At 45.8% G+C, this 16,382-nt stretch overlaps 1 protein-coding gene across 24 annotated transcripts in view; it reads right to left on the minus strand.

Annotated features, from left to right (window-relative positions):
* The window catches only part of CACNA1C (calcium voltage-gated channel subunit alpha1 C), a 607,203-nt gene that overhangs the window by 114,436 nt on the left and 476,385 nt on the right, over nucleotides 1-16,382 (minus strand). For 13 of the 24 annotated variants that reach the window (XM_036236201.1, XM_036236195.1, XM_036236199.1 and 10 more), the window contains exons 8-9: nucleotides 8,472-8,575; nucleotides 1,006-1,178 (exon numbers count right to left, since the gene is read on the minus strand). In XM_036236201.1, coding sequence (XP_036092094.1) covers nucleotides 1,006-1,178; nucleotides 8,472-8,575 — 277 coding nt within the window. Of the gene's footprint in view, nucleotides 1-1,005; nucleotides 1,179-8,471; nucleotides 8,576-8,658; nucleotides 8,839-8,875; nucleotides 8,980-16,382 lie in introns of all 24 variants that reach the window. The other 11 variants (XM_036236202.1, XM_036236194.1, XM_036236200.1 and 8 more) reach the window with 2 other exon arrangements.

A 16,382-nucleotide genomic window follows, 5' to 3' on the forward strand; every position in this document is an offset into this window, starting at 1 on the left:
GAAATGCACCTACTCGAGAGTGTAGAATAAAAGGGAAAGATTGCACATAGAAAGAGGAGGAAAGAGTGCAGTGGAGTCACAGAGATCAAGGCCAAATGAAACAGGGAGAGTAGTTAGAACTAATCCGGTGGTTCTCAAATTTACTCTGCATCACAATCACCTGTGGCCTTGTTCAAACCGATTGCTGGGCCCCACAGTTCCCAAGTCAGTAGATCTGAAGCACTGCTGAGAATTTGTATTTCTAGCAAGTTCCCAGGTGATGCTGGTGCTATTTGTCCAGCGACCACACTCTGAGAATCACTGGCTTATCTGATGAGATCCTGAATTTCCATGATTCAACATCTTTCCTGTACTTGCAAGTCACTACTATCTATCACTCTCAATTCTATTGCAGCAATAGCCTATCGAACAATCTGCTCCGTGCAACCGCAGAGGAAGGAATTGGGCTCAGCTTCTATAAACTAATCGTATTCTGTCACATGCTTCTGGTCTTCCTCAATCTCCCCATTGAGTCCTTCCCCAGATCCTTTAATCTCGCCTCCATAAGAGAAACCTTTGGCTCCTTTTCCTGTGAGAAAGTGTGATGGTGCTTGAAGTCTGCTGCAAAGGGGGCGAGAATCTGGATTTCCGGGTGGCTGCTTGGTGGAAGTTGTTCCTTTAGAACAAGCCTGGAATAGGAAGCCTGCCCTTGTGACCGAAGAGGTGGAACTCAGAGGAGGAGGATGTCTGATTTAAAAATAGAGTCCACCTTAGCAAAATCTCAACTGTCTTTAAGATCAAAGATTCTAAAAGGCATATGGAGCTTTATAGATCAGCAGCAAGTATTTCACCTCTGCGACTACTTTCTACGAGTAGCGAATGATTGCAATCAACAAGACAAACGTTGCTCCAGGAGGACGAACTGTAAAGAAAGGTTGGTGGCAAAACGTTTCTGCTGTCCTCCCCACTGTCTCCTCCTAGAACTCCCTCCTAGAACCCAGCCCCAGACAGAGGACGGCTGCTTACTGTTTCGGGGTTTCTCCTCATCCATGCCTTCGTCCTCATTCTCAGGGTCGATGTCTTCTGCCTGGGTGATCCAGTCCAAGTAGCCTTTCAGATCCTCTTCAAGCTGCTGCTTCTCTCTCAGCTTTTGGAAATCTCCCCGAGCCTTGGCCTTCTCTCTCTCTTTAGAAAACTCTCTGGTGAGAGAGAGTGGAGTGGACAGGGCAGGGGAGCACAAGGAAGGAGGGAGCAGGTCAGCATGAAGGAATGATGGAGACAAGACGGAACAAAAGTATTAATTGCTGTGCACTAGGAAGCCACCCGCATGCCCCTACTTCCACAGACAGCTTTCTCTAGCCATCCCAGGTTTTGTCTCTACTCTCACATAAATGGAAGGAGTCACTGAAGGAGAGGGATGAAATCCATTTCCCTTTTTCCTGGATCATGATCACAGGCTTTTCCTTCGATAACAACCATTCTCCAATGACCTGGAAACTCCTTTGGAACGCTAACTAAAAAACTTTCACAACAGTGTGGTGCATGCATTTTCATTTCCCTCAGTACTGGGTGGCAGTTGAAAAATCTAAAGAGCCTCTGGGTGACAAGAGGTGTTAGGCGCAGCAGTGTGCTGTAGCCTGCTCACCTGCAGTGGCTCCTGAGAGCCACCTGTGCTTCTTCCCAGCTCTGGCCATGGTAGGAATATTTATACCACAGAAGTTGGAAAATGTTATAAACCAGGGATCCCCCCTCAAAAAAAGACCCAACTGTTAAATATTTACCAGTACAACACTGAGTTAAGACCCAGGGGATTTAATCTCCTCCATCTCTATCCTCATGATTAGGGCTCATCCCACCACTCTTAGTTGCCTGGAAGGGTTTCTAATCTAGAGAAAGTTCTTCCCCAATGGGGACAAATGAGGATTCCAAACACAAGAAAACGTCCTGGGGCTGCCCTTTTGGTTAAAAAAGAAATCTAATCAGAATGGAAAAATACATAAAAATCAAGATAATATAAAGTTAAATGATGCATTCACTTTAAAGTAATAATGAGTAGAAACTGGAATTGAATTGGGTTTTGTTAGAAGAAGGGTCTATTGAAAAATGTCTGACAGAAAGGCTATTTCATTTTCTATCTCCTATGGTTCTGTCCTTATTTTCTCCCTGGCTTCGAATTCACTTTCTAAACAATGAGGGGGATGGCAGCAGAAGGCAATAATCGAGAAGGCTAGTTCTCAACTATCAAAGCAATTCTGTGTCTTTCCTTCCCAAATAGTATATAAGAGTATTTCTGTATTTGATATTCAGTCTGTGGGAAATGGGGCCCTCAGTGGGGTGTGTTTGTGTGTGTGTGTGTGTGTGTGTGTGTGTGTGACATGCACTGGGCATCTTGATTAATTTTTCAAGGCATGATTTCTCCTCTCACCAGTAAAGGGAAGAAGGCTACAGAAACCACCTTGAAGGAATTTCTTGCACAAGCCAATCCCTCTATAGGAAAGGCCCCTTGGAAGGAAGGACACACCAACAAACCACAGGGGGACAAACCCCAGGCTCCTGCTTCCACTGTGATGTAAGGTGGTTCTCTTACCACCCCACTGTATAGTATTTGCTAGTGCTGCTTAGGAGAGCACGGATTTTAGTGGTAATGGGGTTGGGGCTGGGAGTGGCCTAGGGAACTTTTTAATTGGGAGATGTAGGGGCTCTCAAAATAACGAGTTCTCTTCAATTGCTGCCTTAATGATGCTCTGGTTTGGATGGAGTTTTCTTCTTAAATTTGATTGAATCCAATTCTAATTGGATTGAACTTGCTCTTTTTCGGGCTTCCTGCCAACTGGCAGGTACTTTCATTTCCTTCCTAGGATATTTAATGCCAGGGAAAAGGGGCCAGATTGACAGCTTGCAGTGAAGCTGGAAGCCTTGCTCTGCTTTGCCCCTTCCTCCTTTTGCTGTTGGGGATGAGCATAAAATGATTCCAGCCCATATGCCCCAAACCCGTATACCAGGTCACACTGCCCCTGGGCCATAGCTCTCTGTAGACAGTTACTTCATATAGCGGTTCCCTCTCTATGTGAATCAACTCCAAAACTGCACTTCGAGTTCCCTCTCTTGACTCGCTTTCTGCCCATGCACATCTGCATTCTCCAATCCTTGATTGTGGAGTGGGTTTGGGTTGTAAGGTGACTGAATAGCTCTTTTGGAATCTTTTGCAGAAGGTTCAAGTTCTAGTTATAAAACAACTACCCATCCTTCTTCTGGAGTTGGGAGAATAGAATTGGGATCAAACCGGAGTAGGGACAATTGACACAGTACTGTTATAGCATCTGCCCCATGGAATGAAAGCTTATCATCCATACCCCAAGACCTCTGGGGACCCAAAATAAGCACTCACTGGGAGAAAAGGAACCTGAGGTGTGTTGAGGGTATAAAGGGGATGGAAAAGTGGTCGGTCAGAACTGAAGCCCTGTGGCTCCCCCTGGCTCCCAAGGAGCACAAGGCACAACCAGACCATGGCCGGATGGAAGGCGAGCCAGGTTTCCCTCTCCAGACCCTACCACAGTAAGAGATTTTCTGGGTGGCAATGCCTGGCTCTCTCTATCTTCTTGCTTGGATGTCAGCCATGCACCTGCTCTGGGGACTGGGCTAATGAAGACATGAACCCCCTGCCTGACGAGCTGTGCTGGGCCCAGGGACTGGAGCCGGCGAGACAATCAGTCACAGCTGTGGGATTTGTCATACGGCAGGAGAATATCTCTTGCCAGCAATGGCCAACATGAAAAATGAGGGGTGGAGTGGAGAGCTGTGGACCAGTACTCGGTAATGTAAAGCACGTAAAAGGAGATGCATGTGAAATATCCAACAAGTACAGACAGTTGGGGCTCTAGGCCCTCTGATAATCAATACGGTCGGTCCTCATTTATCAGATTCCATGTTTGTGAATTTGCCTACTTGCTAAAATTTATTTGTAACCCCCAAATCAATAACGTGCGTGACTTTGAAGTCATCTGCCGAGATATGCAGAATGGCAAAGCTGGAGTCACGTTCCTGGCTGCGGTCAGGTGCAGTGACGTTCTGCCTCCTTGTTTCAGCTTTCAGATTGTACACAAACATCGTTTTTACAGCCTATTTGGTGCAATGCTTTTGCATTTTTGTGCTTTTGTTGGTGATTTTTTCTGTTTTAAATGGCCCCTAAACGTAGTGCCGAAGTGCTGTCTAGCGTTCCTAAGTGCAAGAAGGTAGTGATGTGCCTCACAGAGAAAATATGTGTGTTTAATGTGCTTCATTCAGGCATGAGTTACAGTGTCACTGGCTGTGAGTTTGGTGTTAATAAATCAAAAACGTATTTTAAATAAACTGTATTTAAATAGAAATATATCTAATACAGGGTTGTGCATTGATCATAACCCTATATTTCTCCTAAGAGCAATGGTTCCCTATTCACTAATTCAGTGTCTGTGGTGTCTGCCTAGAGTAATGGGAATCGACTAAATATGTCGCTGTCGCTCCTGCTTCCACTCACAAGGCATGTGTGTCCTGGCCTTTCTGTTGCTTCCCTCTGGACCTGGATATTGTGTCTTAACTATGGTGCCATGGTCCAGCATGCTTACCAATGTAAAATGCCTACCCATCAGGCCCTCAGCTTTTGGGGAAGAGAGACATATTCATCTCCCAGTGGGATGCCTACTCATCTAAGACATCCTGGGCCCCTTGTCAACTGAAGGCATATGTATGAAGCTCTTAGTTTGCAATCACTTAAAAACAAAAAGTAACTGGATTCCAGAGACTTTCACCTGGTTACAGCTCCAAGTGCAACCTTGAGAATCCCATCATCACTGTTGTTTTAATTCTGACAGGCCAGAGACTGGGTTTTCTGGAGGGGAAAGCAAATATAACCTGATTCGTATCTTTACTAATACCAGTCTTGTGGCTTGTGAAGATCAATAGATAATGAACATGAAAGCACTTTGAAATAATCCACAAGATATATATTGTTTACACTGACTGTATCTGGCCTTGTCAGGAATACAGTGTTCTGGATATATGAGTGTTCCACATGAAGAATGCTTAAAGCACCCTCTAATGACCCAAATTTCTAATTTCTACATTCTAAATGGAAGCGTTATGCAGTGTCATTTTCACTACCTTCGTGAGCGGAATGCTATGAGCACTGTTTAACATTTTCTTGGTGACTGAAGGATATAATTTCTGAGGCCGAGTTACTGTGCTGGGCTGCAAAATAATATTATCCTTAATTGATGGCTATAGGTTTCACACCCCCAGCACCAGAATGCTCCAAGCCTGCAGTGCGGTTGAGTTGGGGGCTCTGTTCTCTCTCAAGGACTATTGGATTAGCAGGGCTGCCAGCCCCATACTAAATGGCCCTGCCCTACAGCAGCCTTCCAGCGGTGGCTCTGCGGCTTCCTCCTGGGACTCTTTCTGGTCCCGCTGGCTGTTTCTAGCACCCTGCCATGAAGCACTGCTGCTGCGTGCTCCTCTCATCCTTCTTCATGGCAGCTTCTGCTCTTCACCTCCCCACTTCTTGACTGTAATTTCAGGATGTGAGATTAACCAGCTACATGGGTTGGGGGTCAGTATAATGTGGAGGTCAGGAATAGAGGCTATGGGTTCACACTGCTTGGGTTTAATCCTGGATCCTCCATTTTTCACCTGAGATAGTTTCTTCATGGAAACCTCACTTTTATTCTCTATAACATGGAGAAATGAATAGCACCTAGCTTGTAGGGTTGTTGTGAGCATTAAATGAGCTAATCCACCTGAAGCTTTGAGCACAGAACCTGACGTAGAAGATGCTGGTTGCTGTTAATGTTATTGCTTTGAAAGTGAATTTCATGGGGGTTCTGAGACTTTTTTGAATGCTTCTGGAAGGTTGGCTTACTCAGGAGTCTGACTGATGAATAAGTGGATGATTTGCTATATTCTTGTGGTGACTATTATATTGTTGTCCAACTAATGAAGACGCTGACTCAAAACCAAAACTGCTGACACCGTGTAGTCAGCTAATAGCAGCTTGAATCCAGATTCTGTCACTTCAAGGACTCAGTGCAGCCCATTCAGAGTGGCCAGGCCTCTTGACAGATTAGGAAAGGGTTCCCCAAATCAGGAAAGGAAGATGTCTGCCCCCACACACTTGTTCATCTGGGCAGAGGGTGTTCCCAGGAAGTCTTGGGAAATGTTCTGTTGACAATTCTGGTGCTACTAGGAGCCAGTTGCCACTCCGGGAATGGATCAGGAATCAGGTGCTCAGGAAAGTCACCAGGAGACCAATGTATGGACTCGAGGACTCACGGGGGCAGATGTCTGAAAGTCTTAGTGTTTCTGTTCAGAGTTCACTCACATTTTGAGCATTACTACATACCTTCTCTCATTGGGACTGAGTCAGGCCAAGACATGGTCATCAAAAGGACTTGCCTTTAACATCAGCAGCTGCTGTCATTGGACGTCTCTGCTTTGATACCACCAGGAAGATAACTCTTCTGGTGGGGCCAAGAATTACTGGGGCAGATACTCTGCTTGAGGAGGGCCTTCATAGTCTAGTCCTCACTCTCACATCAGATTCCGGGGGCAGGGGGAATACCACTTACTTAGATTTGTTTCTGCTCTCTGGGGGAAGAAAATGGAATCATTAGGACATTTTCTAAAAGTTCAGACCTCTCACTTGTGTTATAATTCAAGCTCATTCAACATACATCTAATGGGCAATGATGGGAAGATGGGAGCCTGTTCTGATATTTACCAGCAAAATGACATCATACAAGTCACTTAACACCTCTGGGCTCACTTCCTTCATCTTTAAAAGGAAGGTTGGAGTAGTTTTAACATATGATGATTTTATTCAAGAATTCTAGTTATGATAGGCATCAAGTAAATGCTAATCATTGTAATAATAGCATCATTACTGAGCACTTACTATATGCTAAGTATTTTACATAAATGATCTCATTTTATCATCACGACAACCTATAAGTTAGTATTATTATCTATATTTTTTCAGATGGATAACCAAAGTTTAAAAAGGTGAGGGTTGCCCAACATTATACATCCAGCAAGTGCAGAGCTGGGATATCCAAATTTCTGTCTTGAGTGGGGGTGATGAGGTTGATTTTTTCAACGCTTTCCTTTGTGATTCACAGGGACATTTTCTCATGTCGGAACACAAATATGAAAACACTTCCACCCTCCAGGCAACTAATCAGGGGCTTATGTCATCCTGATGGAAGACACTAGTTTCCTGTGTGGTCTTACCTTGGCAAGAGGCATGATGTCATCAAAATCTCTAGCAGCCCACCCACCATGGGAAAGAATTAAGAAGGAAGCAGGGTCCTTTACACAATTCCAAAGATGCTCCTCCATTGCGTTAGGCTATGTTAGGAGCGGGGATTGCTATTCCCAGTTTATTACTGACTAAAAATGAAGATCAATCTTACGCCTTTAGCTGAACTTTCTCCTAGCATTAATATCCCTGGAGATCCAGGAAGGGCTATTCAAAGCAGCTGACCCGTCTTGAGCAGAGCAGAAATAGATTGCCACCCGCCCTCTCCCCCCGACCTGGTAGCAAAGGCAGCAGAGAGTGTCACCCAGGAGCAGGTCACCAGGAGCATTTAGGTATTAGGCCTTGGCCTGGCTGCTGTGGGCTTGTGAAGGAGAAAGTAGGCTGAGTAAATATCCACTGTGCCCCATGGTATAAAGGTGGCCATCCCCAGGGCTCCTCTACGCCCTAAACATCTGCTGCTTCTACTGCTTTTTAACTTCATCTGAGCAAAGGCCAAAATTAGGTAGACTTTATACTTGTAGTCAAGTAGATAAATTGAAAGGAAAGTTTATTGCATTGTCCTTATCCTCAAATAAACTAGGGCTTTAAACAATTAAGTGCCCTTTCCTTTCAGAAAAGGGGAGGAGACCAAACAGGGACTGCTCAGTCTATGAATTAGAGACATGGAGAATGATAGTTTTAGTCTGTATGTCTTATTTATGTTAAGTCAAACTCTGGTGCACCACTGAATAAAAGCTTTCTGAATCTTCACTGTGAGCCTGCAACAAACTGTGACTGGCTTGAGAGGTCGGGCAAGTACTTATCTGCAAGGTTGCTGCATATCTGGAAAGCACACAGCTATGAATCTCCTCTCCAATTCCAGCTGCCAAAACCTTCCCACTCCAGGGTCTCACCATGCTACTCCTCAGGTACAAGGAGAAGCATCCTGCCTACCTGAGCAGCTGCCTGATGGAGGGAGGGGCTTGGATGTGCTGGCAGGAGACAGGCAGGCCTCAAAATCTCTTGGTGAAGCCCAAACCAGTGGATTAAGCCTTGCATGTTTGACCCTCTGCCCAGCCAGGCCAAGGACATTTACTTCAAGGCTCCTGAGGCGGCCCTTTATCCCAGGTTCATCAGAGCCAGAAAAAGAATAAAGCCAGGAATAGCAGAAAGAATAAATAAAATAAACGGAAAAATCAAGACCTTTTTCCTTGGTCCTGCTTACCCGCTAAGGACACCGAGAACCAAGTTAAGTACAAAAAATGACCCTATGATGATAAGTGTAACAAAATAGATCCAGGGCCAGTCCCTTCCTACGGCATCATTGACCTGGAAGAACGGAATGATAGTTAGTGAGGCACACGCAGCAGCTGAGCACGGCCCAGAGCCCATCGCCGGCTCCAGACACTGACCCACGCAACGCTGGGACCCCGATCCTCCAGGTGCAAATCAGAGGCCAAACAGCCTGCCAGCCAATGGGTCAGAATTTGTGGTTGAATGGAGACTTTTCCCCCTGGTTTTCCTGGGCCTCTTAGGATCCCATCCCTGAGGATCTTGGCAATGGATGGAGTGGAACCTGGGACCTTGCTCGGCTGCATTGTAAAGAGGACATAGAAATGGTCAGCTTACCCGCTCAACACACCGAGAACCAGATTTAGAACGAAAAAGGATCCAAAGATGACCAGACTGACAAAATACACCCAGGGTAACTCATAGCCCATAGCGTCCTGCATCTGGAAAGATGAAGGAAAGTTAGGAAAGAGAGAAAGCAGTACTGAGTCAAAGTGAGGAGGCAGGTAGAGAGGGGAGTGGAGAGAATCTGGAGGAGACAAATTGAACTTGGTTTCTGTCTGCATAGGTCGGGAACCCATTGCTATCCCGGCATCATCTATGTTCAGAACAGTTCCCATGACCTTGACCTGAACTGCCAGAGACCTTTGTTTTATTTTCTGGAAGAGAAAACTTTCCCCAATGTTTTCTATTCAGTGTTGTCTAAGAAGGTAGGTAGCCTCAAAAAATAATTTCCTTAGCAAGGGATGGTTCTAGCTCACTTAGGTTTATGTGGCATTCAATCTTCCATCGTACCCTGAGATTGCTGTCAGAAGTGCCTCAGCTCTTACTGCTAGAACAGGAGAGCTGGAACCTTCAAGGATGTGGGAGAAGGCGATGTTCCTAAGTGGCTTGTCGCCTGGACCTGAGCGGGGCCCAGAATTGAGAGGTGAAACTCCAGGGCTTCACAAACATTGCAGGCCACGGGCAGGAAAGATGGTCATTTTGGTTTATGTATTCAGAGAAGGCTCCTGTGACTGTAACTATGACCTAGGTGGAAATGGTCCTGGGCCTGGAAACTGTGACCTGTGACTAACTGGCTAAGGAGACACTCCATGAGGGGCTGCAAAGCCCTGGAGTAGTTGGAAGCGATGATGTGCGGAGATGGCTCTTATACGCATGGGAGAGCCATGTGCATCTTCTCTCAACTCCACGGTCAGTGACTTCACGATGGGCTTGAAATTGGCCATGGTGGACAGAAATGGGCAAATGATACAGATCAGTCTCCTTCTACACTGGGTCCCTAACAAATGGTTGTCAAACATTCACCAGCACACTACGGGTTAGTGGGTAGATGTGAGATGATGGCGGGTCACAGAGCAGCATTTTTATCAAACAGAAAATTTATTCTGATTAAGTTTCTAAAATCTATTTCTTTTTACGCTTTCTGACTAGATTAAAGGGTTTAGTCCTATTTTCCAAAAATGAACTCCATCTTTGTCTTTGTGGACAAAGACAGCTTATAGGAATCCAAATTCCTAAGTACACAAGCTTCCTGGATGAGTTACATCAGTGGTTCTCTGAGTGGGGTCCAGCAGCACCAGCATCAGCTGGAACTGTTTTTTGAAATGTACATACTTAGGCCCCCTTCTGAAACTCTGGGGCTGGGCCCAACAACCCGTGTTTTATCGAGCCTCCAGGTGAGTCTGATGCAAGTAAAAGTCTGAGAACTCCCTGATTTACATTATTTTCTCCATACTTCCCAACTTCAAATATAAGGACATGGCAAACATTGTGATTTACCACACATCTCTGCTATGCTGAACAGCAGTGCTCCTCAGAGTGGGGTCCTGAGACCACCAGCACCAGAACTATTAGGAGAGTTACAAACAGTGCAGATTCCTGGGCCCTTCCCCAAGAACCCAGTGAGCCTCATAACTCTGCATGTTAATCACTCTGGTGATTCTAAAGTGGGCTGAAGTTTGCTGATGACTGCCAGGTGTCTCAGGTGAGGTCCAGGTGTGCTGGGATAGGGCCACCCTCAGCCCTTTGGGAGACCTCACCTATATTTCTAAGTATGCTGGACAAATATGTTCTTTCTGTTCCTCGAACTAAAAAAATTCACAAGTGACCTACCTGGTCACTGGTTAGAATCTTTACATCTCAATATGTTCTTTGTAAATCTATTAATGTCTATCTGGGGTTACTATATTTTGGTTAGAGGAATCAACCAAATGTACTTATAGTGCAGAGTACAAAAACTGTCAAGGGTTTGGGCTTCATTGGTCAGAACTGAGTCAGGGAGGAGAATTCCCAACCTATGCCCACTTAACCGTGTCATAATTAAATTCAATTTAACATGAATTTATTGAGCATTCCTACACCCACATATCCTGCTCTGCTTTTTATATAGTGCTTATCACTTTCTAAATGTATAATTTACTCATTTATTTTGTGTTTGTTTTCCATGCTAGAATGTAAGCTCCATGAAGATGGGCAGTTTGGTCTGTTTTGTTCACTGGTGTGTCCCAAGTACTTAGAACAATGCTTTGTACTTGACAGATGCTCAGAAAACGTTTGTTGAGTGAATTAATGGACTTGATATGTACCAGGCACTGTGCCGTAAGGAAGAAGCCCTTGCTGGTAGGGGGTTTTGTAAATTAAAGGCAACCACAACACAAGGTGGTAAATGTAGTTGTAGAAGTGAACATGCAGGGTTATAGAAGCCCAAAGGGGACAGTGGCTGTATGAAGCAGGAGAAGCAAGGGCCAGGCCAGTCAGGACAGGGTAAACCTGGCACTGTGGGGCCACTGAGGGCACCAGGAGGACAGGAGTAGGCAGGAAGCCCAGACGCCAGGTGATCCTGCGATGGGGCTTTCCCAGGATCTTGGCAATTGTGAAAAATAGCCTACAGCTGTACAGCCATCATGGCTCTGGGACAGAGGATTTTCCCACAGGCCGAGCACTAAAACGTTCAGCAGAGCAGCAGCTATGCAGAGTGGCAGGGCCTGACCCACCACAGGGAGCCCAGGAGCCTCCTTTAACCGGAAGGTAATTATCTGAACCAAGGCTGCAAAGGACACCAAATCAGCAGAGGAAAGTCCAGCAAATGCCTTCAGCACCAGGAAGAGAAAAACAAAATTACACCAACATAAGAAGGGACAGGTTGGGTGCAATGAGATTAGGGAGGAGAAAGGTGTGGGAGCCACAGTGAGCTAGCCAACCACAGGCCACATAACCATGGCCACAGTGGCCATGTAATACCAGAGTCTCTGTGTCACATTTTATTATCGGAACCGTGACATAACCCTTCCATTATTCTTGGCAGCGGCCTTGTTCGAGCCCATGATTGCTCAGCAGTACTTATGGAGTGCCCATTGTGTATGACATTGTGTTCTGTGCCACAGTGAAGGAGACGGGGCTGGAAAGAGCCCTGAGATGCGAGGAGGCATCCGCGGGGAGGCTTCTATGGGAACCTGGATCCAAGGTCATGGGAGGCCTTCGAGTGTCCTATCTCTCCTCTCTCGGATCAAATCCTGCCAATGAAGGTCAGAAGAGGTCCCTGCCTTTTCCCCAAGTTAGTGCTCTTTACTCCTTTGGGAGGGTGGGGAAGTCAGGAAAAGCTGAAGAAAGCTGTGGGCTCCCACCAGAGAGAAAGCGCAGGCACACAGCGCAGTGCACACAACCTCACAGGGGGGCCGGGCCTGTGGTGGACCAGCCAGCTTGTTCTGTGCTAACCCCAGGGAAGCGCTTCCCCGAGCGTGGTTAGGGGGCCCAGAGCTGAACAAGGTCTCTTGCTCCACCTGGATGGCAGACCCCCTCACCTTCCTCAAGACACAGCTGGGAACGTGCAGTTCCGGGAAGGGCTGACGTGCTCAGCGCAGTTCACTGGTACAAAGCTGCCTCCAGAGCCTGGGCAGATGGCGAGTGGGAGGGAGGGCTGGCTGACTCTTTGAAATGAATTTCTCCTGACTGCTCCTCATACCCCCTAAATTTTGCAAACACTCTACCTTGCGGAAAATATACCCCTCCAGGCCACACATCTCGGATGGGCCAACAGCACACGAGCCTTGATCTCCTTGGGCCCTTGTTTAGTTTGGGTGTTCTTTCCTCTGTGCCACACAAAAGGTGAGTGACTTCCAGAGTCACTGAACACTTCAAATGGATAGAGCTACAGACCACATGACTCATAGACAGCTCACAGAGAGCCTCGTGACACACCAATATCCCACAGCCAGGGACCATTTCCAGGAGACTCATAGTCTCCACCTAGCCGTTGCTGTCCTATGTTTCTGCTTTGGTTCTTCTTTGGCCGTGGGATAGTTCTCGCAGAGGTTCAATATGAGGAGTAGGAGTTGAAGGGTAGGAGACGGGACAAATGAGAGATTAGTGAGCTTCTGAGGTAGTCCTAAGACTGCATCGCTCCCCCAGTAAGCAATGCTCAGCAGCCACCGGAGGTTGACTCTTTGGTCTGCCTGGCTCTGGCCTGAGAGGAAAGTGCTCCTTTTGTTTCCCTCCTGCTTTCTCTTTATTCTAGGCCACCTAATTTTGGAGGCAGACTGGGTAGATAGCACACAATGCTGGGTGGCTCTGAAGTAGGGCAACGCCTGGAGTGATGAGATTGATGTCTTAAATCAGCTGGAATGAAGCTATTAAGAAGAGAATGAATAAATACAGTCATATTTTCAAAAAATGACCCAGATGGCTGACACCCTTATTTAGAGGTGAAAAAAGGATAGGTCTTCTCTAACCATGAAAGCTAGATGTTTCTTAGGCTTGTAACAAAGGAAGCTTTGTGACTTTCCTAGGGGAGGCACATGGAGAGGAATCTTGATGTTTACTGTCTGTAGCACCAGGGTCTCCAGGCCCAAGAATTAACAGGATGACCCCTGCCTTTGGTGAAACACACACCTTACTATTCCCAGAATCTGTGGACAAAGAGAACACTGAATGAAAAATACAGAAGATCCTTCTGAAACCAATATCTAATCCCTTGAGAGGACCTCCAACCTTAAGCCAACATGTTTTTTCCCCCAAAAGAGAAAAGAAGGGAGGAACCCTTCTCGGCCCCTATTCTCCCAGGCTACTCTTGATCCTGATTTCCAAGAGTTTTCAAGCTGTGGTACTTTCTTCTGTAAGGTTCATGGCACAGACACTGTGAATCTAAAACGACTGAACTGTTGCAGTGAATGCCAAGAGAGGCTGTCACTTGCCAACAAAGGCAGGAGGTGCAAACTCATAAAAGTCACAGCGCTTTACATGGAATGCCATTAGAGGACAGGGTTTGCTGCCACCACGAATGCCAGTGCCCAGAGCAATGACTTGGTAAATCTGTGACTCCTCATGACCTTTGTCACCTTACTTGCCGGGATATGGGGTGTCCACCCATGGGTCACTGAGTGAGCAGCAAAGCAGATAACAGGTCTCACCTGACTCCATTCTGTCCCTGCACCTACTTCTTGTTCTGCACAGAAAACCCGTGAGTGCCTCAGGGCACAGTACAAAGCCTGGTTTGCATGGGAAAGATACTAATAGACTCTTAACATAGAGGAAGGCAAGTCAGCAAAATTAGCTCCTCCATCTATGATCTATTTAAAAAATCCTTCAACTCAGGTGGGATCCTGCACTGATGTCCTGGGGGAGGTTAGGAGCTATGGAAAGTGGCCCCAGGTACGACACCTGTGGAGGGGACAGCTGACTCACAGCCTGGAAGACTTGCTTGTTTGTACTGGGCAGCACTGGGCATGGGTTGGGTGTGATGCCCATGACCGCACCCCCGCACATGGCCTTTCAGACACGTGGGTGAGAGTGCTCTGGGCAGCACAGTTGTTTTGTGGGTCTGTTGAGAGAAGCTGAAACACAGTTCTCTCCAATCTCCCAAACTGTTTTCAGCTAGCTTTCCCAAGTGGAGGAGGCTTCTCTTGTGCTCATCCTCCAGCCTCCAGGCCAGCAAAATCCCACCTCTGATTCTGTGCCATGCAATGCTCTCCATGCCTTTGCTGAGTGTACTGACCTGTATTGCTAAGACACGTTTCTTTGTGTCCCTTGTCTCTTCAATTAGATCCTAAACTTCTTGAGGGCAGGACTTCTTCTCCTCCCCACCCACCTCGCCCCAGTGCCCACTCATTCCTGGGAGCATAAATGCTCAATAAACATTTGTTAAATTAAATTATTGAATAATTAGAACTCACCTAACACCAGTGAAATGAATAAAGTCTAATAGTAAATAAATAAGAGCTTTGAGAAATGCTAATTCTCTTTCTTGATATGTTTATAAACCAATAGTTTATTGTTTAGTCAATGGGCTCTCTGTTTAAAGCCGGGTAAGTGGGTAGCATTCTAACTGAGGCAGATTAAAAGTTAAGGGCCACAGGTTCCTAAGCAAGACCTACCACTTTCTCTACTTTGGTATCTATTAAAGAGCCCAGGATGCCATTATGCCATTTCTGGATTACTTGAAGATTTTTTTCTCAGCTCTTTACTTAGAATGACTATTACATCATCAACAGAATTCGGGTCCACCATTTTTCTGCTTTCTTGATGCCTTCAGAAACTCATTTTCTATATTCTATAGTGAAAAGAGGTAGCTTTTTGAATAAAATATAGAGTGGGGAAAAACTGGGTAAAATCTGAATTTGACCTGCTTGATGCAAAAGACCTTTGTCATAAACAAGGGATATTTCAGCAGCACCACGAGCAGAGATGAGGAGCTTGTGTGTGTGTGTGTGTGTGTGTGTGTGTGTGTGTGTGTGTGTGTGTCAGAGCAAGAAAGAGAGTGAGAGAGAGAGTTTGGTAACAATATCTTCCCAGCATGTCCAGGCATACAGTAAGATGACGAGACAAAGTATAGTGTTGAAAACTGACATGAAAAGTTAAAATGGTACACTTTTGTTCCCAAGGTCTCCTGCTGGACCAAAATGAATCCAGATAGTATAGAAGACACTATTTGTGATTCTAAACATATTTCCTTTATATAATTTCTCATTAAGTTTTCTTTCTAATCTTATTTTTAAGCTCAATTGCTAATTTTCTTAAGTCAGTGGAAGACCCGATCATGTCGAAACCAGTGGAAGGGGGCAATAGTTGGTGTTGAGAAGGTGATCCTGATGGTGGTAGGCTGGGGTGGGATGTGAGTCCAGGAAATCATAGACCAGAGTGCTTTACTATGCCACACAGTATGCGATATTTTGGGGGGCCCTGGATCAGAAGGGCATTGGGTGAGCAGAGGTCAACAGAGTCCTCTTGATGAAGAATTATTCAGGCATCTAGATTCCTAAAGAGCTTGGAACACATGTTCTTACATGGTTCCTGCGCCCACAGCTGCCTCCATTTCCCGCAATTCTCACATGCAACCTTCTCTGGTGGTTCAGTGGCCATGTTCAATGGCTATGTTATTCTATTTCCCATGAGCATGGATGGAGCTATTTCAAGTGCTGGGCACGAAGTGAGCACTAAACAGATGATTGATGTTTACGCTACTTAATTATGATCTGGCTACAATGTGGAAAAGATAATGCTCAGAGTTTCAAACACCCTACTCTGAGAACCATATAGATGATCTTGATCTAGCACCTTTTTATATCTTCAGGAAGGTATGTGCCTAAACCATATAAGATAAGCAGTCTTGAATCATATGCAGAAGGCTAGGGATGTTCGGTTTAAAAAAAATCTGAAAGTAGAACCACAAACCAATGATAATGCCATATAACACTGGACTCTTCTCCTCTCTTGGTGTTTAACAGCTCCTAAGGAAGGCCAACATTTTTACTTCATTACCTCTGCCCACTTGTTTTTAAGAGGCATAGACATCCAGAGAATAAACAGAGAGGCTTTGGTTTATGAAGCCATTTCCCAAGGAAACCACACC

This window comes from Rousettus aegyptiacus, unplaced genomic scaffold (assembly GCF_014176215.1).
Source record: "Rousettus aegyptiacus isolate mRouAeg1 unplaced genomic scaffold, mRouAeg1.p scaffold_m13_p_2, whole genome shotgun sequence".
Classification (NCBI taxonomy): domain Eukaryota; kingdom Metazoa; phylum Chordata; class Mammalia; order Chiroptera; family Pteropodidae; genus Rousettus; species Rousettus aegyptiacus.